Consider the following 24,599-nt stretch of genomic DNA (forward strand, 5'->3'; position numbering starts at 1 on the left):
GGGGTCCCCAGTGGCAGGACCCTTGCAATCTGACATCTTATCCCCTATCCTTTGCATAGGGGATAAGACGTGTACAGCGGAGTACCCCCTTAATCCAGGTATGTGCAGTTTGCTTTGGGCTCCATTACATGAGGCTATTACTTGTGTAAGGCGAAATCTGTGCGGAATGCCTGCACGAAAAAACAGGTGTGGACATTCCGCACATTTGACTAACCGGGTAGCGCTAGGAAACGTGCTGTCTCATAGACGGCAATGCATTTCCTTGCGTTGACTTGACTATTCTTTTTGCGCTCCCTGGAATCAGAATTCGCTGTGTGCACAGTGCAGCAGAAACCGTGCAGAATATTCCGAACATTTTACGCCCGTGTGAACTCGGCCTGATAGGCCCAGCAATCAGTCAATGGATAAGCAATGGTATGTGAGCTGATCGCATGCTGGGAGTTGTAGTTCTGCAACAGCTGGAGGCACCCTGGTTGGGAAACCCTGAGCTAGAAATATAGCCATCAGGAAGAGCAAAATTGTGACCCCTGTATAGAACACTGGTGAGACCACCTGGAATACTGGGGCCGTTGGCTGTCCGGGCATGCTGGGAGTTGTAGTTCTGCAACAGCTGCAGGCAAGCTGGTTGGGAAACCCTGAGCTAGAAATATAACCAGCAGGAAGAGCAAAATTGTGACCCCTGTATAGAGCACTGGTGAGACCACCTGGAATACTGGGGCCGTTGGCTGTCCGGGCATGCTGGGAGTTGTAGTTCTGCAACAGCTGGAGGCACCATGGTTGGGAAACCCTGAGCTAGAAATATAACCAGCAGGAAGAGCAAAATTGTGACCCCTGTATAGAACACTGGTGAGACCACCTGGAATACTGGGGCCAGTACAAAAAGATATTAATTAAAAAAAGAAATTATACTTACCTGCCCCGATTCCTCGCCACGTCCGCCTTGAGCATCCCTACTGCTCTGTTTTTGGCGCAGCTGCTCAGCCAAGACTGGACCCCATGAGGACATAGAGAGGGGGCTGGGAAATGGAGCAGAAGGGAATCATTTTATTTTTACATTTTTATGCCAGACAACCCTGTTTGGAAATTATCAGAAAAGATTAAAAAAAACTGACATATAGTACAGAGTTTCCCAACCAGGGTGCCTCCAGCTGTTGCAAACTACAATTTCCAGCATGACCGGACAGCCTTTGGGGCATGCTGGGAGTTGTAGTTTTGCAACAGCTGGCGGCACCCTGGTTGGGAAACACTGATATAGAAGTTCGTCCCCTTCGAGCCCCAATATAGTAAATAAACCCCTCTGTGGCCAGGCAGAAGATAAAGCACATGTGATACTTGATTATATAACTACAACAGTGTTTCCCAACCAGGGTGCCTCCAGCTGCTGCGAAACTACAACTCCCAGCATGCCCCAAAGGCTGTCCAGGCATACTGGGAGTTGTAGTTTTTGCAACAGCTGAAGGCACACTGGTTGCAAAACACTGAGCTAGTTGGGAAACACCGAGGGTGTAACCAACTATAACATTAGGCCACCTTTATCTCCAGAGATGACACAGTAGGTGTTCAGCCTTCCCCTATGGCACATTAACCCCTGCAGCTACCAAAAAAAAGGCAGAAAACAATAAAAAAAAAAAAAGAACCTATATTCTGAAATCCGATGGCTGGTAACCTAAGGTCCTCCTAATCCCAGCAAAAAAAATCTCACAAAATCCAGTTTATGAAGCCAAGACGGCTGCAGAGGTTCTTGTGTTGACGAGACGATTCATTTCCTTAGGCTATGGCGCCACCCTCTGGCTGTCTGCAGAAGTGCGCACTGATCATTAAAGGGGTAGTCCAGTGGTGAAAAACGTATCCCCTATCCTAAGGATAGGGGATACGTTTCAGATCGCAGGGGGGTCCGACCGCTGGGGCCCCCCACGATCTCCTGTACGGGGCCCCGGCTCGCTGGCCAGATAGCGCGTGTTGACCTCCGCGCGAAGCGGCAGCTGACACGCCCCCTCAATACAACTCTATGGCAGAGCCGGAGATTGCCGAAGGCAGCACCATAGAGTTGTATTGAGGGGGCGTGTCAGCCGCCGCTTCGTGCGGTAGTCAATACGCCCCCTTCCCGCGGACTGTCAGGGCCCCCTACAGGAGATCGCGGCTGGCCGCAGCGGTCGGACCCTCCGTGATCTGAAACTTATCCCCCTATCTTTAGGATAGGGGGATACGTTTTTCACCACTGGATATCTCCATTTTTAAAATCAACTGGTGTCAGAAAGTTAAACAGATTTGTAAATGACGTCTATTAAAAATTCCTAATCCTTCCAGTACTTATTAGTGGCTGTATACTACAGAGGAGATTCTTTTCTTTTGGGATTTCTTTTCTGTCACGATCACAGTGCTCTCTACTGACACCTCTGTCCATTTTAGGAACTGTCCAGAGCAGTATATGTTTGTATATGGGGATTTTCCCCTGCTCTGGACAGTTCCTGACATGGACAGAGGTGTCAGCAGAGAGCACTGTGGTCGTGACAGAAAAGAAATTCAAAAAGAAAAGAACTTCCTGTGGAGCATACAGCCGCTAAAAGGTACTGGAAGGATTAAGATTTTTTAATAGAAGTAATTTACAAATCTGTTTAACTTTCTGGCACCAGTTGAGCTGGGAATTGTAGTTTTGCAACAGCTGGAGACACAGGGAAACACTGCTTTATACTCTGCATGTTTTATATAAATTGACTACATGTAGTCCACCTTGGTGTTGTCAAAAAAAAACCCACCTTACTCCACTGTTTCCCAACTGGGGTGCCTCCAGCTGTTGCAAAACTACAACTCCCAGCATGCCCGGACAGCCAAAGGCTGTCCGGGCATACTGGGAGTTGTAGTTTTGCAACAGCTGGAGCCACCCTGGTTGGGAAACACTTCCTTACTCACTGTATGGAGTTCTTTCTGGACCACAAAAATGCTCTGGCCAGATATTAGCTGGGAGATAATAAGGAAACATGGCGTTTTTATTTTTTTACGTTTTTTCACCTTTTCCAAAAGTGTGTTGAGGGTATGGCGGGTTTTTCCCCTGAAAATCTTGGCATATTTTTCTCCTATAGCATTCTATAGGTGGGGAAAAAAAAGCCATTAGCGCAAAGAGAAAAAATCATTAGCGCAGTTTTTTTTACACAAAATAAAACCTACTGAGCGAGTGTGCGGTTTTCCCAGTTGCTGCGCAAAATTTATTATGTGGCACACATCACGAAAAGCCCCCGGATAAGGCAAACAAGGGGTGATGAGCTCACGCACATTCCTACGTCACTGAAGTACATTGGCGCAAAATAAATCTTTGCACAAGTGATAAATTCAGCTCGCCAACCAGGCTATCTGCTAATCATTCCCCATGACAAGAGGAATACATTAAAAAAAAATAAAAAAAAATAAAAAACTGCACAACAGAGAATTAACTCCCTCAATGGGGGAGATTTATCAAAACCTGTGCAGAGGAAGAGTGGTGCAGTTGCCCATAGCAACCAATCAGATTGCTTCTTTCATTTTCCACAGGCCTCTTTAGAGAAAGCAGCGATCTGATTGGTTGCTATGGGCAACTGCACCACTCTTCCTCTGCACAGGTTTTGATAAATCTCCCCCAATGTGTATTTAAAATTGGTTATTTTTTCCCCCCAATAATGGGAGAATGTAATGGGAGAAACACAGGGGATAAAGAATAAAGGCCTATAATAACACACACTACATTTGGACAGAACAAAACGCCACACAAACTGCATTTTGGGAGTGGAAAATGAGGGGACAGTTTATTTTTTTCTTTTATAAAAATAAATAAAATTAAATAATAAAAAAAAAAAAGCCACAGAAAACGTTGTGTGTGATCTGAGCCTGAAGCCATAGCTTTCTCTAAGCGGCGCCCAGGAAGGGGAACCATTGTGCCGCGGAACCTTGTTGACTTGCCGCTGAGCGGGGCGGGGCGGCGGGTAGAGAGTGACGGACCCGGCCGCACAGACATGGAGGGCTCCGCTGTGGTGTCTCTTCCCCGGCAGCTGAAGCCCATGGTGTGCGTGGAGTACCCGGGGCTGGTGCGGGACGCGGGCCGGATGCTGCGGACCCTAGGCGGGGAGGAGGGGGTGTCCCGGGTAAGGGCTCCCGGGTGTTACACTATTTATTGTCCCCCAGTGTTCTTAGATTGTGCTATAGACAGTTATGCCTCCTGCTTGACTTTACTTGTGGAACTACTTTTCCTGCAGTCTTGTCTGATGCAGAGGGCATGCTGCCACTTGTAGTTCCACAACAAAAGAAGAAGAGGGTGAGGAGCTGTACAGAGGGCATGCTGTCACTTGTAGTTCCACAACAAAATCATAACAGGGTGCGGAGTTGTATAGAGGGCATGCTGCCACTTGTAGTTCCACAACAAAAGAAGAAGAGGGTGCGGAGCTGTATAGAGAGCATGCTGTCACTTGTAGTTCCACAACAAAAGAAGAAGAGGGTGCGGAGCTGTATAGAGGGCATGCTGTCACTTGTAGTTCCACAACAAAAGAAGAAGAGGGTGCGGAGCTGTATAGAGAGCATGCTGTCACTTGTAGTTCCACAACAAAAGAAAAAGAGGGTGCGGAGCTGTATAGAGGGCATGCTGCCACTTGTAGTTCCACAACAAAAGAAGAAGAGGGTGCGGAGCTGTATAGAGGGCATGCTGCCACTTGTAGTTCCACAACAAAATCATAACAGGGTGCGGAGTTGTATAGAGGACATGCTGTCACTTGTAGTTCTACAACAAAATCATAACGGTACGGCGCTGTATAGAGGGAATGCTTTCACTTGTAGTTCTACAACTAAATCATAACAGGGTGCGGAGCTGTATAGAGGGCATGCTGTCACTTGTAGTTCCACAACAAAAGAAGAAGAGGGTGAGGAGCTGTACAGAGGGCATGCTGTCACTTGTAGTTCTACAACTAAATCATAACAGGGTACGGAGCTGTATAGAGGACATGCTGTCACTTGTAGTTCTACAACTAAATCATAACAGGGTACGGAGCTGTATAGAGGACATGCTGTCACTTGTAGTTCTACAACTAAATCATAACAGGGTACGGAGCTGTATAGAGGACATGTTGTTACTTGTAGTTCTACAACTAAATCATAACAGGGTACGGAGCTGTATAGAGGACATGCTGTCACTTGTAGTTCTACAACTAAATCATAACAGGGTACGGAGCTGTATAGAGGACATGTTGTTACTTGTAGTTCCACAACAAAAGAAGAAGAGGGTGAGGAGCTGTACAGAGGGCATGCTGTCACTTGTAGTTCTACAACTAAATCATAACAGGGTACGGAGCTGTATAGAGGACATGCTGTCACTTGTAGTTCTACAACTAAATCATAACAGGGTACGGAGCTGTATAGAGGACATGCTGTCACTTGTAGTTCTACAACTAAATCATAACAGGGTACGGAGCTGTATAGAGGACATGCTGTCACTTGTAGTTCTACAACTAAATCATAACAGGGTACGGAGCTGTATAGAGGACATGTTGTTACTTGTAGTTCCACAACAGAACAGAAGAGGTTGCAAAACTACTATTCCCACCATGCCCGGACAGCCAACGGCTGTAGTTTTGCAATAGCTGGAGGCCCCCTGGTTGGGAAACATTACCCTACTGACATCCCGCTGGCATCCATCTCCTATACGTTGCTTCTAATAATGTGATACATTCTATAACCTGATGTTCTGACAGGTGTACGCCGACCCCGCAAAGAGGCTTGAGCTTTATTTCCGACCCGACGACCCTTACTGCCACCCGCTGTGCGCCAACCGCTTCCCCACCACCACCATGATCCTGCGCGTCAAGAAGAAAACTCGTAAGAAAAAAACAACTGACCCCAATACAGGAGAACCGGCACCGGAGGGATCGATCAGCATGGAAATCCTGGGTGTAGTGGGCACAGTCTATAAGTTTCAAGGTATGTGGGGTTATTAATTTGATTACGGTAGATCTTTTCAAATTTACCGGCATCAGATTGTTATAAAAATCTAATATTACAGTATTTGTTGTGTACTCCAGAGCTGTACTCACTATTCTGCTGGTGAGGTCACTGTGTACATACATTACTTATCCTGTACTGATCCTGAGTTATATCCTGTATTATACTCCAGAGCTGTACTCACTATTCTGCTGGTGAGGTCACTGTGTACATACATTACATTACTTATCCTGTACTGATCCTGAGTTATATCCTGTATTATACCCCAGAGCTGTACTCACTATTCTGCTGGTGAGGTCACTGTGTACATACATTACTTATCCTGTACTGATCCTTAGTTATATCCTGTATTATACCCCAGAGCTGTACTCACTATTCTGCTGGTGAGGTCACTGTGTACATACATTACATTACTTATCCTGTATTATACTCCAGAGCTGTATTCACTATTCTGCTGGAGGGGTCACTGTGTACATACATTACATTACTTATCCTGTACTGATCCTGAGTTATATCCTGTATTATACCCCAGAGCTGTACTCACTATTCTGCTGGTGAGGTCACTGTGTACATACATTACTTATCCTGTACTGATCCTTAGTTATATCCTGTATTATACCCCAGAGCTGTACTCACTATTCTGCTGGTGAGGTCACTGTGTACATACATTACATTACTTATCCTGTATTATACTCCAGAGCTGTATTCACTATTCTGCTGGAGGGGTCACTGTGTACATACATTACATTACTTATCCTGTACTGATCCTGAGTTATATCCTGTATTATACTCCAGAGCTGTACTCTCTATTCTGCTGGAGGGGTCACTGTGTACATACATTACATTACTTATCCTGTACTAATCCTGATTTATATCCTGTATTATACTCCAGAGCTGTACTCACTATTCTGCTGGTGAGGTCACTGTGTACATACATTACATTACTTATCCTGTACTGATCCTGAGTTATATCCTGTATTATACCCCAGAGCTGTACTCACTATTCTGTTGGTGAGGTCACTGTGTACATACATTACATTACTTATCCTGTACTGATCCTGAGTTATATCCTGTATTATACTCCAGGGCTGTACTCACTATTCTGCTGGTGAGATCACTGTGTATATACATTACATTACTGATCCTGTACTGATCCTGAGTTATATCCTGTATTATACTCCAGAGCTGCACTCACTATTCTGCTGGTGAGATCACTGTGTACATACATTACATTACTTATCCTGTACTGATCCTGAGTTATATCCTGTATTATACCCCAGAGCTGTACTCACTATTCTGTTGGTGAGGTCACTGTGTACATACATTACATTACTTATCCTGTACTGATCCTGAGTTATATCCTGTATTATACTCCAGGGCTGTACTCACTATTCTGCTGGTGAGGTCACTGTGTACATACATTACATTACTTATCCTGTACTGATCCTGAGTTATATCCTGTATTATACTCCAGAGCTGTACTCACTATTCTGCTGGTGAGGTCACTGTGTACATACATTACATTACTTATCCTGTACTGATCCTGAGTTATATCCTGTATTATACTCCAGAGCTGTACTCACTATTCTGCTGGTGAGGTCACTGTGTACATACATTACATTACTTATCCTGTACTGATCCTGAGTTATATCCTGTATTATACTCCAGAGCTGTACTCACTATTCTGCTGGTGAGATCACTGTGTATATACATTACATTACTTATCCTGTACTGATCCTGAGTTATATATATTTCTTCTCTTTCAGGGATGTCAGACTTCCAGTATTTGGCTTTCTCCAGGGGCTCGGATGGGCTTCACACTTCCCTCTATGATAAGATTTTACTGAAGAAGCCGGAGAAGGAGGAATTCTTCCACCAGGACATCCCCCTTCACATCCCTCCACCCATATTCTCCCGCCTGGACAACCCTGTGGATTATTATTATCGCCCTAATGTCAATCACAGGTACGGCTTGTGACTCCTGAGATAAATCAGGTGCATTCTTTTCTATACTGTTTGGCCTGTATTCTGTTACCTGCTGCAAAACTACAACTCCCAGCATGTTCTCGGAGCCCCGTGCTGTTAGGATATGTGGGGACGTAGTTCTGTAACAGCTGGAGGGTCACAGGCTGCAGTATTCTCCTTAAAGTGAACATGTCAGTAATCTTAACCCAGTGTTGACCAACCAGGGTGTCTCATGCTGTTGCAAAACTACAACTCCCAGCATGCTGGGGGTTGTAGTTTTGCAACAGAAGGCAACACCCTGGTTGGAAAACACCATCTTTAACCTAATACTATATAATACACTGAGTAGCCCAGCACAGTCCTAAACCTGGTGTTATCATGTGAACTGTCTCATCCTATCACATCTTTTGCAAAACAACAACTCCCAGCATGCCCGGACAGCCGAAGGCTGTCCGAGCATGCTGGGAGTTGTAGTTTTGCAACAGATGGAGGCACCCTGGTTAGGAAACACTGTCTTTTCCTAATACCATATAATACACTGAGTATCCCTGCACAGTTCTAAACTTGGTATAGTGATGTCATATGCTCTCATCATGTGACTACAACTACCAGCATTCCCGGGCAGCCTTTTGCTGTCTGGGCATGCTGGGAGTTGTAGTTTTGCAACAGCTGGATGCCCCCTTGGTTGGAAAACACTGTCTTTCCTTAATACCCTATCATCCACTAGTGATGTCATAAGGTGTCATCATGTGATCCGTCTCATCCTATCACATCTGTTGCAAAACTACAACTCCCAGCATGCTCGGACAGCCGAATGCTGGGAGTTGTAGTTTTGCAACAGCTGGAGGCCCCCTGGTTGGAAAACACAGTCTTTCCTTAATACTCTATGATCCACTAGTGATGTCATTCGGTGTCATCATGTGATCCGTCTCATCCGATCACATCTTTTCCAAAACAACAACTCCCAGCATGCCCGGACAGCCTTCCACTGTCAGGGTATGCTGGGAGTTGTAGTTTTGCAACAAATGGAGGCACCCTGGTTAGGAAACACTGTCTTTTCCTAATATCATATAATCCACTGAGTATCCCTGCATAGTCTTAAACCTGGTTTAGTGATGTCATACGCTGTCATCATGTGACTACAACTACCAGCATTCCCGCACAGCCTTTTGAGCTTTCTGTTTACTATAAATCTCTCAAGGTTGAGTCCCGCAGTCGGACTAATTTAGTTCCGTTATTACCGCGACGTATCAGTCGGTCACAGCTGAGTCTTTCTCATCCGTTCTGCACAGTCAGGTCTCTGGTATAATGTGCCGCCTTATGTAAGTGTTATGTATTATTGCATTATGGCTGCAATGCCTTTCCCTGTAATAACACCTCTGTGACGCATGGCGGTATTATAGTCTACTTTACCTACTGTGTATGGCGGGACTCGACAAATCCTAGGTGATTTCATGTTAACCTACCACCGCCTCTGTTCCTGTGCTAATTCCCTCGTTCTTCCTCAGGTCGGCGATGCAGTGTTATGTGAGCAACGGACGGCAGATGACCGCCACAGGCAATCCGCCGCCATAGTGCTCACGATCTGTTCTCAGGAGAACAGTGCATGACCGCAGAAGATGCTGATTGGCTGTGGAAGTCACATGACATCTGCTGCTCATGTAACACCGAAGAGGCGACCGGGACTTAGGGGGAGAATTATCAAAACCTGTGCAGAGACACTTATTTCTCCTTATATGTCACGATCATTAGTGTCCCCCTCATATCTCCTCATGTGTCACGATCATTAGTGTTCCCTCATCTCCCCTCATGTGCCACAGTCATTAGTATCCCCTCATCTCCGTCTGTGTCACAGTCATTGGTGTCCCCTCTCTTCTTACGTCAGTCATGAGTGTCCCCTCATCTCCCCCATGTCACAGTCATTAGTGTCCCCTCATCTCCCCCATGTCACAATCATTAGTGTCCGCTCATCTCTACCAGTGTTACATTAGTGTCCCGTTATTTCTCCTTACGTGTCATGATCATTAGTGTCCCCTCATGTATTATATTAGTGTCTTCCTCATACCTCCTCACGTGTCACGATCATTAATGTCCTTCTCATCTCCCCTCATTTGCCACATTCATTAGTATCCCCTTTATTTCACTTCATGTGTCACATAATAAATGCCCACCATATTTCCCTCTATCAGTCATTAGTAACCCCTCATCTTCCCCATGTGCCACAGTCATTAGTATCCCCTCATCTTCCCCATGTGCCAGTCATTAGTATCCCCTCATCTTCCCCATGTGCCAGTCATTAGTATCCCCTCATCCTCCCCATGTGCCACAGTCATTAGTATCCCCTCATCTTCCCCATGTGCCACAGTCATCAGTATCCCCTCATCTTCCCCATGTGCCTCAATCATTAGCGTTCCCTCATCTTCCCCATGTGCCACAGTCATTAGTATCCCCTCATCTCCCCATGTGCCACAGTCATTAGCATTCCCTCATCTTCCCCATGTGCCACAGTCATTAGCGTTCCCTCATCTTTAAAAAAAAAAAAAAAAAAGCTTTACTTACCTTTGCCTCCACTCCCACACTAAAGGGGAGATTTATCAAAACCTGTGCAGAGGAAGAGCGGTGCAGTTGCCCATAGCAACCAGTCAGATTACTTCTTTTATTTTTAAAGAGGCCTGTGGAAAAGGAAAGCAGCGATCTAATTGGTTGCTATGGGCAACTGCACCGCTCTTCCTCTGCACAGGTTTTGATAAATCTCCCCTTTAGTGTGGGAATGGAGGCAAAGGTAAGTAAAGCTTTTTTATTTTTTTTATTAAAGATGAGGGAACGCTAATGACTGTGGCACATGGGGAAGATGAGGGGATACTAATGACTGTGGCACATGGGGAAGATGAGGGAACGCTATTGACTGTGGCACATGGGGAAGATGAGGGAACGCTAATGATTGTGGCACATGGGGAAGATGAGGGAATGCTAATGATTGGCACATGGGGAAGATGAGGGAACGCTAATGATTGTGGCACATGGGAAGATGAGGGAACGCTAATGATTGTGGCACATGGGAAGATGAGGGAACGCTAATGATTGTGGCACATGGGAAGATGAGGGAACGCTAATGATTGTGGCACATGGGGAAGGTGAGGGAACGCTAATGATTGTGGCACATGGGGAAGGTGAGGGAACGCTAATGATTGTGGCACATGGGGAAGATGAGGGAATGCTAATGATTGTGGCACATGGGGAAGATGAGGGAACGCTAATGATTGTGGCACATGGGGAAGGTGAGGGAACGCTAATGATTGTGGCACATGGGGAAGATGAGGGAATGCTAATGATTGTGGCACATGGGGAAGATGAGGGGATGCTAATGACTGTGGCACATGGGGAAGATGAGGGGATACTAATGACTGTGGCACATGGGGAAGATGAGGGAACGCTAATGAATGTGGCACATGGGGAAGATGAGGGAACGCTAATGAATGTGGCACATGGGGAGGATGAGGGGATACTAATGACTGGCACATGGGGATGATGAGGGGATACTAATGACTGGCACATGGGGAAGATGAGGGGATACTAATGACTGTGGCACATGGGGAGGATGAGGGGATACTAATGACTGTGGCACATGGGGAGGATGAGGGGATACTAATGACTGGCACATGGGGATGATGAGGGGATACTAATGACTGGCACATGGGGAAGATGAGGGGATACTAATGACTGGCACATGGGGAGGATGAGGGGATACTAATGACTGTGGCACATGGGGAGGATGAGGGGATACTAATGACTGGCACATGGGGATGATGAGGGGATACTAATGACTGTGGCACATGGGGAAGATGAGGGGATACTAATGACTGATAGAGGGAAATATGGTGGCCATTTATTATGTGACACATGAAGTGAGATAAAGGGGATACTAATGAATGTGGCAAATGAGGGGAGATGAGAAGGACATTAATGATCGTGACACGTGAGGAGATATGAGGAGGACACTAATATAATACATGAGGGGACACTAATGATCATGACACGTAAGGAGAAATAACGGGACACTAATGTAACACTGGGAGAGATGAGGGGACACTAATGATTGTGACATGGGGGAGATGAGGGGACACTGACTGACACAGGGAGAGATGAGGGGACACTAATGACTGTGGCGCAAGAAGAGAGGGGACACCAATAACTGACACAGATGGAGATGAGGGGACAGTAATGACTTGACATAGGGAGAGATGAGGGGACATTAATGACTGTGACACGGAGATATGAGGAGACACTAGAGACTGTGACACAGGGAGATATTAGGGGACACTAATTACTGTGACATAGAGATGAGGGGACACTAATGACTGTGACACAGGGAGATATGAGGGGACACTAATTACTGTGACATAGAGATGAGGGGACACTAGAGACTGTGACACAGGGAGATATGAGGGGACACTAATTACTGTGACATAGAGATGAGGGGACACTAGAGACTGTGACACAGGGAGATATGAGGGGACACTAATTACTGTGACATAGAGATGAGGGGACACTAGAGACTGTGACAGGGAGAGATGAGGGGACACTAATTACTGTGACATAGAGATGAGGGGACACTAGAGACTGTGACACAGGGAGATATGAGGGGACACTAATGACTGTGACACACGGAGAGATAAAGGAATAGTAATGGCTGTGACACATGGGAGATGAGGTGCAGTAATGACTGCTCATATGATGTAACGTCACATGACGTGCGGCATCCTGGCTCCTAATTTTTTTTTTGGCTGGCTCCTAGATTCATACCCCCGGTGTACGGTGCAGGTTCAACCCAAGCACATTGTTCCCTATGAACTCCTATAGCGTTGCAGCGCCATCTACTGTTCTACTTATTCACTGCAGCTTTTGATTTTTCTCTTTTTTTTTTCTAGGGATGGCTATCAGCCTCCACATCTGTCCAGTGAGAACCTGATTGGTTTAAGCCGTGCCCGCCGACCCCACAACGCCATATTTGTTTACTTTGAGGATGGAGAGGTGCCCACCCAGCCTCACCCAGCTGCCGTCAAGAACTGGAAGAAGCTGTGCACCAATTCTATGGACATGAAAGTAGAGCAGGAGATGAAGAAGGTAAGACGCTGTTAAAGGGGTATTCCAGGCAAAACCTTTTTTTATATATATCAACTGGCTCCGGAAAGTTAAACAGATTTGTAAATTACTTCTATTAAAAAAATCTTAATCCTTCCAATAGTTATTAGCTTCTGAAGTTTTCTGTCTAACTGCTCAATGATGATGTCACGTCCCGGGAGCTGTGCATGATGGGAGAATATCCCCATAGGAACTGCACAGCTCCCGGGATGTGAGTCATCAGAGAGCAGTTAGACAGAAAACAATAACTCAACTTCAGAGGCTAATAACTATTGGAAGGATTAAGATTTTTTAATAGAAGTAATTTACAAATCTGTTTAACTTTCCGGAGCCAGTTGATATATAAAAAAAAAAAAGTTTTGGCCTGGAATACCCCTTTAATACGTGCTTCTCTGGAGTCGTCTCAGTAGAGTCCAGCAGTCGGCCATCTTTGAAGAATGTCTCCTATATTAGAGCCCGCTGCCTCTCATGATCAGATCTTCCCCATATGGAGCCGTGACCCATCAAACAATCCAGGGATCGGAGCCACCTGGAGTGAGTCCTGGTCATTGGGGTAGACTAGCCGGGGTTGTTGTAATGATCGTAGGGGGTCTCAGAGACTCTGACCAGTCAAAACCTATGTCTCTTTGTCACTTTAATGCAATGTTTTCCAACCAAGGTTCCTCCAGCTGTTACAAAACTACAACACCCAGCATGCCCGGACAGCCAACGGCTGTCCGTGCATGCTGGGAGTTGTAGTTTTGCAACAGCTGGAGGCACCCTGGTTGAAAGACACTGTTTTAAAGGGCACATAGTGAGCTGTATCATAGCATGTTACCTAGATGCCATTATAGCCTATGGGTGACAAACGCTACGGCTAGTGATGTGTTTAGTGGATCCAGCACACATAGGATAGAATGGAAACTGTTTAAAGGGGTACTCCGGTGGAAACCTCATTTTTTTAAATCAGCTGGTGCCAGAAAGTTATACAGATTTGTAAATTACTTCTATTTAAAAATCTTAATCCTTCCAGTACTTATCAGCTGCTGTATGCCCCCACAGGAAGTTGTTTAGCTCTTTCCAGTCTGACCACAGTGCTCTCTGCTGACACCAGGAACTGTCCAGTGTAGCATAGGTTTGGTATGGGGATTTGCTCCTGCTCTGGACAGTTCCTGACACGGACAGAGGTGGCAGCAGAGAGCACTGTGGTCAGACTGGAAAGAGCTAAACAACTTCCAGTCGGGGCATATAGCAGCTGATAAGTACTGGAAGGATTAAGATTTTTAAATAGAATTTATTTACAAAACTGTTAAACTATTTGGCACCAGTTGATTTAAAAAAAATAAAAAAAAATAAAAAAGTGTTTTCCACGGAGTACCCCTTTAACGGATACAAACATGCTACTAGCTGGGCGGCGGTAATAAAGTGGCCATACTGTTTGTGTGTGTATATGATACCTCTTACATTGGCGGAATGACCCCTTGACGCCATGTTTACCATCTGTCATAGTCTTACAATATCATTATGCTCTTTCTTCAGCTCTTTAACTGTCGCCCCATTTGGTCCCGGAACGCAATCAAAGCCAACGTTAGTATCCACCCCGATAAGCTCAAGTTGTTGCTGCCTTATTTTGCCTATTACATGGTGAGTAAAGGAAATATATTTGTGTTAATTTTTTTAAAGATTTATATGAAAGGGAAACTAAAAAGTGTTTTCCAATCCACTGGTGCCAGAAAGTTATCCAGATTTGTAAATGACTTCTATTAAAAATCTTAATCCTTCCAGTACTTACTAGCTGCTGTATGCTCCACAGAAAGTTGTGTAGTTCTTTCCAGTCTGACCACAGTGCTCTCTGCTGCCACCTCTGTCCATGTCAGAGTCGGAGAGGTTTGCTATGGGGGATTTGCTCCTGCTCTGGACAGTTACTGACATGGACAGAGGTGTCAACAGAGAGCACTGTGCTTGTGATGTCAGCAGAGAGCTCTGTGTTCCAAAAAGAAAAGAATTTCCTCTGTAGTATTCAGCAGCTAATAAGTTCTGGAAGGATTAAGATTTTTTTAATAGAAGTAATTTTCAAATCTGTTTAACTTTCTGACACCTGTTGATTAAAAAATAAAAAAAAATCAGCCGGAGTACCCCTTTAACATGTCTAGTGGACTGGAAAGAACTACACAACTTCCTGTGAAGCATACTGCAGCTGATAAGTACTGGAAGGATTAAGATTTTTATATAGTTAATATTCATTTACAAATCTGTATAATCTGCTATCAGCAGTTGGATTGAAAATATTTTATTTTCTCTGGAGTACCCCTTTAAGCAAAGTACAGAGTTCTGGCTGCAGCTGGATGTAAGTGTAACCTCAATGAAATAAAACGAAATTTACACTCTAATACTTGGTAACCAATAGCAGCCTTGATCTTGATAATGTAAAAACCGCATATCACGTGCACCTACCTTCACTATGTGTTTGCTCCTCATTGTAGTTGACTGGGCCATGGAGAAGTCTTTGGGTGCGGTTTGGCTACGACCCAAGGAAAAATCCAGAAGCTAAAATTTACCAAGTCCTTGATTTCCGGATACGCTGCGGGATGAAGTACGGTAAGTAGTGGGGGATCAGCACATCTTCGTGAACTCTCCATTGAAGCGGTATTTACATTTCCCTGTTATCTGAAGTATGAATTTACATTGGCATGAACTGTATTCTTTAATACCCGGCGTGTTACATCAGTCCTGCTTTTGCAGCATAAAAATATATTTTTTTACTGTCATTTAAAAAAACAAAACAAAAAAAACTTTTATGTTACCCACACATGCCAAAAGTTTTGGTCACACTGCGTCACCCTCACGCCTGAGACCCGCTGCGATTGCGAGTTTTAAGCAGGGGAAGCGAGCAGCAGTGTTCTCTACTCCTTGGCCAGCCGGCAGATCCGACCTTTTTTTCTGTACAAGTGTGCATTGAGAGAAAAGGTCGGATTTGATTGACAGCCAGGGAATGAGCTGCACATTTCCCCTAACTTCCCCGGCATATAACTAGCAATTGCAGCGGGTATCAAGTGTTTGTTTGACCCGGTGCAATCAAAACTTTTGACATGTGTGGGCAAGATATTGAAAGTTTTTTTTTTTTTTTTTAATTACTGTAACCCTTTATATGCTGTAAAACTGTAACACGCCAGATATAAAAGAACACAGTTTTTTCTAATGACAATTACCCTTAAAGGGGTACTCCCGTGCCCCAGCGTTCTGAACATTTTGTTCAGAACACTTGGAGAGGGCAGCTGTGATCGTGACGTCACGGCCATGCCCCCTCATGAAGTCATGGCCACGCCCCCTCCATTCATGTCTAGACATGAATGGAGGGTGCGTTATGATCACGGCTGCCCGCTCAAAGCGTTCTGTACAAAATGTTCAGAACGCTTGGGCACGCGAGTAATCGTTTAAGAGTAGGGTCACGCACATCAAATACGTAGCATATTTCACACTGCATAGAATCCACCAGGCAGTGGGATAAACGCTGCCTATGCGCTATGAGCAGACACACAAGGCTCATCCCCGCCGCAGCTGTGTGTGTGTGCAGTAAGGTTTGAAGGCGGCCCCATGCTTCATAGTCACGTGGGCACCCTAGGCCCGCCTCCAAACCTTACTGCACACACAAGGCTGCTGCGATGAAAGCCCTGTGTGTCTGCTCATAGCGCATAGGCAACGGATTTCACACAGCATAAAATACACTGCGCATGCGCTGTGTGTGACCCTACCATAAAGGACGTAGGGCTGTATGGAAGTGAATTAAGGTGTCGTGATAATTTCTAACCATCTCTTCTCCCTCACACAGGGTACACCCCAAATGAAATGCCAGTCAAAGCCAAACGCAGCACTTACAATTACAGCTTGCCCATCACTTTGAAAAAGCCTGGTAAGTCACTCTACAGCCATCTTTTTATATAAAAGCCTTCACAACCCTAGTGCTTCCCAACCTGTTTCTCCAGCTGTAGTAAAACTATATCTCCTATTATGGGGGATGTAGTGTTTCATTTACCCATACCTGCTTTTTAGGTCTGTTCTGCGCAGTAACTGTTAGGTTGGGGTTACACTTTTTTGGCCTCATTTTAATTTGTCTGTCTTCATGAGTCTGTGAAGGATTCCTAAAAGTGTCATCCATCACCCGTAGACTAAGGCTCAGTTCACACCAGGGTTTTACTCCTTCCTGTTCCATGTCCATTCGCCTTTTTTTTTTTTTGCACCGAAGGGACCCTGAACGGGTTGAAGCACATCGGTCCCAGCGGTCGGACCCCCCTTCCCCCCCGTGATCTATAAGTTATATTGCACTACCGTTCTCCTTTAATAGACCCCCTATGGAGATCTCTATTGAGTAGGTCAAGAGTGTAGGGAGTGTGAACCAAGCCCAAGCTACGTTTGAGTCTGAGATGCTCTGAAATCAACCTCCTATCTAATCAGACACCCAAGGTTGATCCTCTGTTTCTTTGCTGCAGGTCTGCTTGTTCAGATCAGCTTGTGTACAGTACAAACAAAGGCCCTGCTGAAGACATCTTAGTATATTTTAAATAAATTGAAATTTAATCTATTGGACATATATCCCCTTGTCTTTTCTTTGTTTTCTTTCATCTTCATATCCTTAACCTAGCAGGACTGTTTTTAATCCTCTTTTTTCTCTTTTGTCCTGGTCACATAGGGTAATGTGTATCACTGTATGCTCAGTTTAGGATTCTGTAGAGCTCCCAATCAATTTTTCCTTTGTACAGTACAAACGCAAGCTCAGCAGAAAACCAATGTAAATGCAGAGGCGTAACGTTAAATGCATATCATCTGTCTTTGTCTTTTATTCCTTGCTGATACTTTACAGACTAAATATGTGCACCCCTCTGTGTTTTGTTCAGTGGCCCAAGCAGTCAGCATGCAGGACCTGACCCATGGACTGGGCTCTCTGGGTTCAAAAGATGGTAAAAAGCTTCCATCTAACAAATATCGCCTGAAGGTGAGTGCTGCCACCCCGGGCAAGTCTCCAATCATCTCTTGTATGGTCTTAAAGTTTTGGAAAGATAAATAAACAATAGAAACTTTTTTTTTGTTGCAGTGTGGGAAATATTATGTCTTTAGTTGTTAAAGGGGTACTCCATTGTAAAACATTTGTTTTTAAATCAACTGGTGCCAGAAAGTTAAAAAAGATTTGTGAATTACTTCTATTAAAAAATCTTAATACTTCCAGTACTTATAAGCTGCTGTTATGATCCACAGGAAGTTCTTTTCTTTCTGACTTTCTTTTCTGTCTGACCACAGTACTCTCTGCTGACACCTCTGTCCATTTTAGGAACTGTCCAGAGCAGGAGAGGTTTTCTATGGGAATTTGCTCCTACTCTGGACAGTTCCTAAAATGGACAGAGGTGTCAGCAGAGGGCACTGTGGTCAGGCAGAAAAGAAATTCAAATTGAAAAGAACTTCCTGTGAATCATAACAGCAGCTGATAAGTACTGGAAGGATTACGTTTTTTTTATAGAAGTAATTTACAAATCTGTTTAACTTTCTGGCACCAGGTGATTAGAAAATAAATGTTTTCCAGTGGAGTACCCCTTTAACTGTTGTGAAATTAAAGGGGTACTCCAGAAGAAAAAAAAAAGTTTTCAAATAAACTGGTACCAGGAAGTTAAACAGATTTGTAAATTACTTCTATAGAAAAATCTTAATCCTTCCAGTACTTATCAGATGCTGTATGCTCCACAGGAAGTTGTGTAGTTCTTTCCAGTCTGACCACAGTGTTCTCTGCTGACACCTCTGTCCATGTCAGGAACTGTCCAGAGTAGGAGCAAAATCCCCATAGCAAACCTCTCCTGTTCTGGACAGTTCCTGACATGGACAGAGGTGTCAGCAGAGAGCACTGTGGTCAGACTGGAAAGAACTACACAACTTCATGTGGAGCATACAGAAGCTAATAAATACTAGAAGGGTTAATATTTTTCGATAAAAGTAATTTGCAAATCTGTATAACTTTCTGCCATCCTTTAAGATCTTTATTCTTTACCTCTAAGGGCTGTCGTGTATAGCCCTTTCCGAGGGTCCTATTTTATCAGTGACCTCCAACCTGTGGCTCTTTAGCTATTGCACAACTACAACTCCCAGCATGCATTGACAGCCACAGGCTTTCATGGCATGTCCGGAGTTGCCGTCTTGCAAATGCTTGAGAGCCACAGGTTGGGGATCACTGTTCTAGATGGTATATAGGGCTGTTCCTGTTCTAGCCTCCAGCTGTTGCAAAACTACAACTTCCAGCATGCCCGGACAGCCAACGGCTGTCCGGGCATGCTGGAAGTTGTAGTTGTGCCACAGTTGAAGAAACCCTGGTTGAGAAACAGCCTCCAGCTCTTAGAAAACAACAATTCTCAGCATGCCCAGACAGCGGTCGACTGTCTGGGAATGCTGGAAGTTGTAGTTTGGCAACAGCTGGAGGCACACACGTTGGGAAACACTACTTTAGAGGATCCAGAGCGACTATATATGATGCAGGCAGCCATGTTATTTTACTGTGCGACATGTTAGAGCAAAAATGGACCTGTTTCTTCTTAGTTGTCCAGATTTATAATGGATTGTGTGTCTGACCGCTGTATCTTAATTTGTTTTATTTTAAGATTATAACCCCCTTTGTCTTATCACAGGAAGCGGTTTACGTTTTCCAGGAAGGGAACTTACCGCCATACCGTCAGATGTTTTACCAATTGTGTGATTTGAATGTGGACAGGTATGTGGGATGTAGTTATAGGGATCCACCAGGGTTAGGAAAACATGGTTGATCATCAATGCGCCATGATACCGATGCAGCGTGCTACCGGATTATCACCGCCCCCAGTCCACCATACTCATAAACCTGTTAGAGCTATGGCTAATAGGACGATTTCACTAACATGCAAACTTAAGTATTTAAAAAAAAATAAAGCTTTTTTTAAAAAGTACAGTAATGTAAAAACACACAAAAAAAAAGAAAAAAATTAAAGTTGCAGATTTTTGGTCACATCACGTCCCAGAAAAAAATTGAATAAAAAGTCATCAAAAAGCCCATATACGCAAAAGTAGTACCGATAAGAACAACAGATCACAGTGCAAAAAATGACCTAAACAGCACCAAAAAATAAAAAGTCATAGGGATCAGAATAGGGAAATATTAAAGGGGTATTCTGGGCAAAAACATTTTATCCCCTATCCAAAGGATAGGGGGAAAGATGTTTGATCGCGGGGGGCCGCGCTGCTGAGACCCCCCGCGATCTCCCTGCAGCACCCGCTTTCTATACGGGTGCTGAATCTCAAGTTTTGGAAACCTCCGGGTTTCCGGGACTGGGAATGTGACTTCACGCCACGCCCCCTCCATTCATGTCTATGTGGCTAACACACCCCTTCCCATAGACATGAATGGAGGGGGCGTGGTGTGATGGCACAAGTGGGTGTGGCTGTGACGGCACAACCACTGCCGCAGGAACCTGGCGTTTAAGAATGCCGGTTTGCTGCTGAGGGGTCTCAGTAGCAGGGCCCCCGCGATTAGACAGCTTATCCTTTGGATAGGGGATAGGATGTCTAGCAGCGGAGTAGCCCTTTTAGGGGTTAAAAGCAGATAAAGCTGTAGTGTAGAGAATCCTGTTAATTTACAGTTGCCTACACATCCCCAGCAGGTAACCTGTGTGTAACTGGTCCAATACTTTATGGGGCTCAGATACAATATTATGATCACCCTTATAACCGATGTAACTGTGGATACTTTGCTCTAGTCTACAGGAGATCATCAAGCGGAACGACGGTGTGGAGTCTGAATGTACTGAACGAGACGGCTGGTGTCTCCCCAAAACTAGCGACCTGCTCCGAGACTCCATGTCCCTAATGATCAAGCAGATCATCCGCTCCAAGAGACCCGGTGAGATGAGAGATGTGTAAAGTCTATATACACCACTTTATATTAGATATATGGTGCATAATCAACAATTAACTGTATCCCCGCTGGGTAAAAGTCCTACGCAGATCTATACATGAGACCCAAAGAGAAAGAGTTTGTGTACAGGACGGATAATATAAACCTAAACTCAAACAAGACGTATAAGAAATAAACATGTAAATAAACATAGAAAATTGGTCCTAGAGATCTTCATAATCAGACGGCAGAGGAAGGGATTGTTGTGGTCTCCAAGGAAAAAGACTTTATCATAATTATAGTTATTTAAGATCAAAACTCTTCTTTATATTCTGTAGCACTGTAGAGCATTGATTGTAAGAAAAGGCATATCCAGTAGGTGGCACTGTATAGCATTGAGTATAAGGGAATATATCTCCAGTAGGTGGCACTGTATAGCACTGAGTATAAGAGAATATACCTCCAGTAGGGGGCACTGTATAGCATTGGGTATAAGGGAATATACCTCCAGTAGGGGGCACTGTATAGCATTGGGTATAAGGGAATATACCTCCAGTAGGTGGCACTGTATAGCATTGGGTATAAGGGAATATACCTCCAGTAGGTGGCACTGTATAGCACTGAGTATAAGGGAATATACCTCCAGTAGGTGGCACTGTATAGCATTGAGTATAAGGGAATATACCTCCAGTAGGTGGCACTGTATAGCATTGAGTATAAGGGAATATACCTCCAGTAGGTGGCACTGTATAGCATTGAGTATAAGGGAATATACCTCCAGTAGGTGGCACTGTATAGCATTGAGTATAAGGGAATATACCTCCAGTAGGGGGCACTGTATAGCACTGAGCATAAGGGAATATACCTCCAATAGGTGGCACTGTATAGTATTGATTATAAGGGAATATACCTCCAGTAGGGGGCACTGTATAGCACTGAGTATAAGAGAATATACCTCCAGTAGGGGGCACTGTATAGCACTGAGCATAAGGGAATATACCTCCAGTAGGTGGCACTGTATAGCATTGGGTATAAGGGAATATACCTCCAGTAGGTGGCAGTGTATTGCATTGATTATAAGGGAATATACCTCCAGTAGGGGGCACTGTATAGCACTGAGTATAAGGGAATATACCTCCAGTAGGTGGCAGTGTATTGCATTGATTATAAGGGAATATACCTCCAGTAGGGGGCACTGTATAGCACTGAGCATAAGGGAATATACCTCCAGTAGGTGGCACTGTATAGCACTGAGTATAAGGGAATATACCTTCAGTATGTGGCACTGTATAGCATTGATTATAAGGGAATATACCTCCAGTAGTTGGCACTGTATAGCATTGATTATAAGGGAATATACCTCCAGTAGGTGGCACTGTATAGCACTGAGTATAAGGGAATATACCTCCAGTAGGTGGCACTGTATAGCACTGAGCATAAGGGAATATACCTCCAGTAGGTGGCAGTGTATAGCACTGAGTATAAGGGAATATACCTCCAGTAGGTGGCAGTGTATTGCATTGATTATAAGAGAATATACCTCCAGTAGGTGGCACTGTATAGCATTGATTATAAGGAAATATACCTCCAGTAGGTGGCACTGTATAGCATTGGGTATAAGGGAATATACCTCCAGTAGGTGGCACTGTATAGCATTGGGTATAAGGGAATATAACTCCAGTAGGGGGCACTGTGTAGCATTGAGTATAAGGGAATATACCTGCAGTAGGTGGCACTGTATTGCATTGATTATAAGGGAATATACCTCCAGTAGGTGGCACTGTATAGCATTGATTATAAGGGAATATACCTCCAGTAGGTGGCACTGTATAGCATTGAGTATAAGGGAATATACCTCCAGTAGGTGGCACTGTATAGCATTGATTATAAGGGAATATACCTCCAGTAGGGGGCACTGTATAGCATTGAGTATAAGGGAATATACCTCCAGTAGGTGGCACTGTATAGCATTGATTATAAGGGAATATACCTCCAGTATGTGGCACTGTATAGCATTGATTATAAGGTAATATACCTCCAGTAGGTGGCACTGTATAGCATTGATTATAAGGGAATATACCTCCAGTAGGTGGCACTGTGTAGCACTGAGTATAAGGGAATATACCTCCAGTAGGTGGCACTGTATAGCATTGGGTGTAAGGGAATATACCTCCAGTAGGTGGCACTGTATTGCTTTGAGTATAAGGGAATATACCTCCAGTAGGTGGCAGTGTATTGCATTGAGTATAAGGGAATATACCTCCAGTAGGTGGCACTGTATAGCATTGGGTATAAGGGAATATACCTCCAGTAGGTGGCACTGTATTGCATTGAGTATAAGGGAATATACCTCCAGTAGGTGGCACTGTATAGTATTGATTATAAGAGAATATACCTCCACTAGGTGGCACTGTATAGTATATTATTGATTATAAGGGAATACAGTTGTAATTTTACAACAGCTGGAGCCACCCTGCTTGGGAAACTGTTTTAGATTGTTGCCATCACCAGGCACTGCCCTGATATTTGTCTTTTTCTATCAGCTCTGTTCACCGGGCCCTCGGCCCCCAATGACAACAAGGAGCCACTCACCTACGAGTCTGGAGAAGAAGAGGAAGATGAAGAGGAGGAGTTTCATCCTTCTGAAGGAAGCGAGAACGAGATGGAGACAGAACTTCTGGACTACGTGTGATGGGGATTCCTGCTGTAATCTTACGTATATTCAGGTTTATTGGTGGAGAGCGGCGCTTCCAGGTATGGACTGATTTCCTATGGCGTTTGGAGGAACGGACTGAAGGTTTGATACACGAGAAGATAAAGCACAAAGAATAGGCAAACGGCGCTTAAATATATATTTTTACTCTTGTTAGTTTGACCGCACTCATATAATGTTGTAATATGTATATATATGGTTTTTTTGGACATTTACTGTATTAATATAACATCTGGCCTCTCCGTGTAGATATTTTTGTATTATTTTTTTTTTTTTTGTACTATTTTAAATCTTATAGCAAAATAAATAAATAGTGAAAGAAAATGTCTGATTTTAATTATTATAATTAACACTGGGTTCACATTTATTCTTCGGCAGTGTATTAAGGAACATATATGCGGCGTGCCTCCAGCTATTGCAAAACTACAACTCCCAGCATACCCGGACAGCCAAAGGCTGTCCGGGCATGCTGGGAGTTGTAGTTTTGCAATAGCTGGAGGCACCCTGGTTGGGAAACATTGTCCTAGGGAAATGTCACGCCCAGACCCTGACCAATCACTATAAAGAGCACGGAGAGGAGCGCAACAGGCACACACTTCACTCCCTGCTCTGTGTCTATGTAAGTGGGAAGGTCCTATAGACTTACATTATGAGACTGTCCCGGTCACGTGACCCAGAGTCAGGAGAGGACATGCCAAGTGCGCTCTTCTTTTGCCCCCCCCCCCCCCCATAGACTTACATCGCACTTCACTTACCTTCATGCTTTACCATAGACTTGCATTATCAGACCATCCCAGTCATGTGACATGGAGCCGGGAGAGGATCCACTAACTAAGTGCGCACTTCTCTCCCCCGCCTCACCCCCCCCATAGACTTACATTATGAGACCTTCCCAGTCACATGACACAGTGCCAGGCGAGAGGATGTGCTAAGTGTGCACTTCTC

The 24,599-nt window shown here is 44.5% G+C and overlaps 1 protein-coding gene across 1 annotated transcript; it reads left to right on the forward strand.

Annotated features, from left to right (window-relative positions):
* Positions 1-1,654: 1,654 nt before the first annotated feature.
* On the forward strand, positions 1,655-23,970 carry GTF3C5 (general transcription factor IIIC subunit 5). Its single transcript, XM_056540137.1, has 12 exons — positions 1,655-1,661; positions 3,865-4,112; positions 5,709-5,934; positions 7,722-7,920; positions 12,849-13,044; positions 14,581-14,685; positions 15,525-15,639; positions 16,871-16,951; positions 17,934-18,031; positions 19,704-19,786; positions 20,805-20,947; positions 23,485-23,970. The coding sequence occupies exons 1-12, from the start codon at positions 1,655-1,657 to the stop codon at positions 23,631-23,633; spliced, it is 1,650 nt and encodes a 549-aa protein (XP_056396112.1). The 3' UTR covers positions 23,634-23,970.
* The last annotated feature ends 629 nt before the right edge of the window (positions 23,971-24,599 follow it).

This window comes from Hyla sarda, chromosome 9, assembly GCF_029499605.1.
Source record: "Hyla sarda isolate aHylSar1 chromosome 9, aHylSar1.hap1, whole genome shotgun sequence".
Lineage (NCBI taxonomy): Eukaryota > Metazoa > Chordata > Amphibia > Anura > Hylidae > Hyla > Hyla sarda.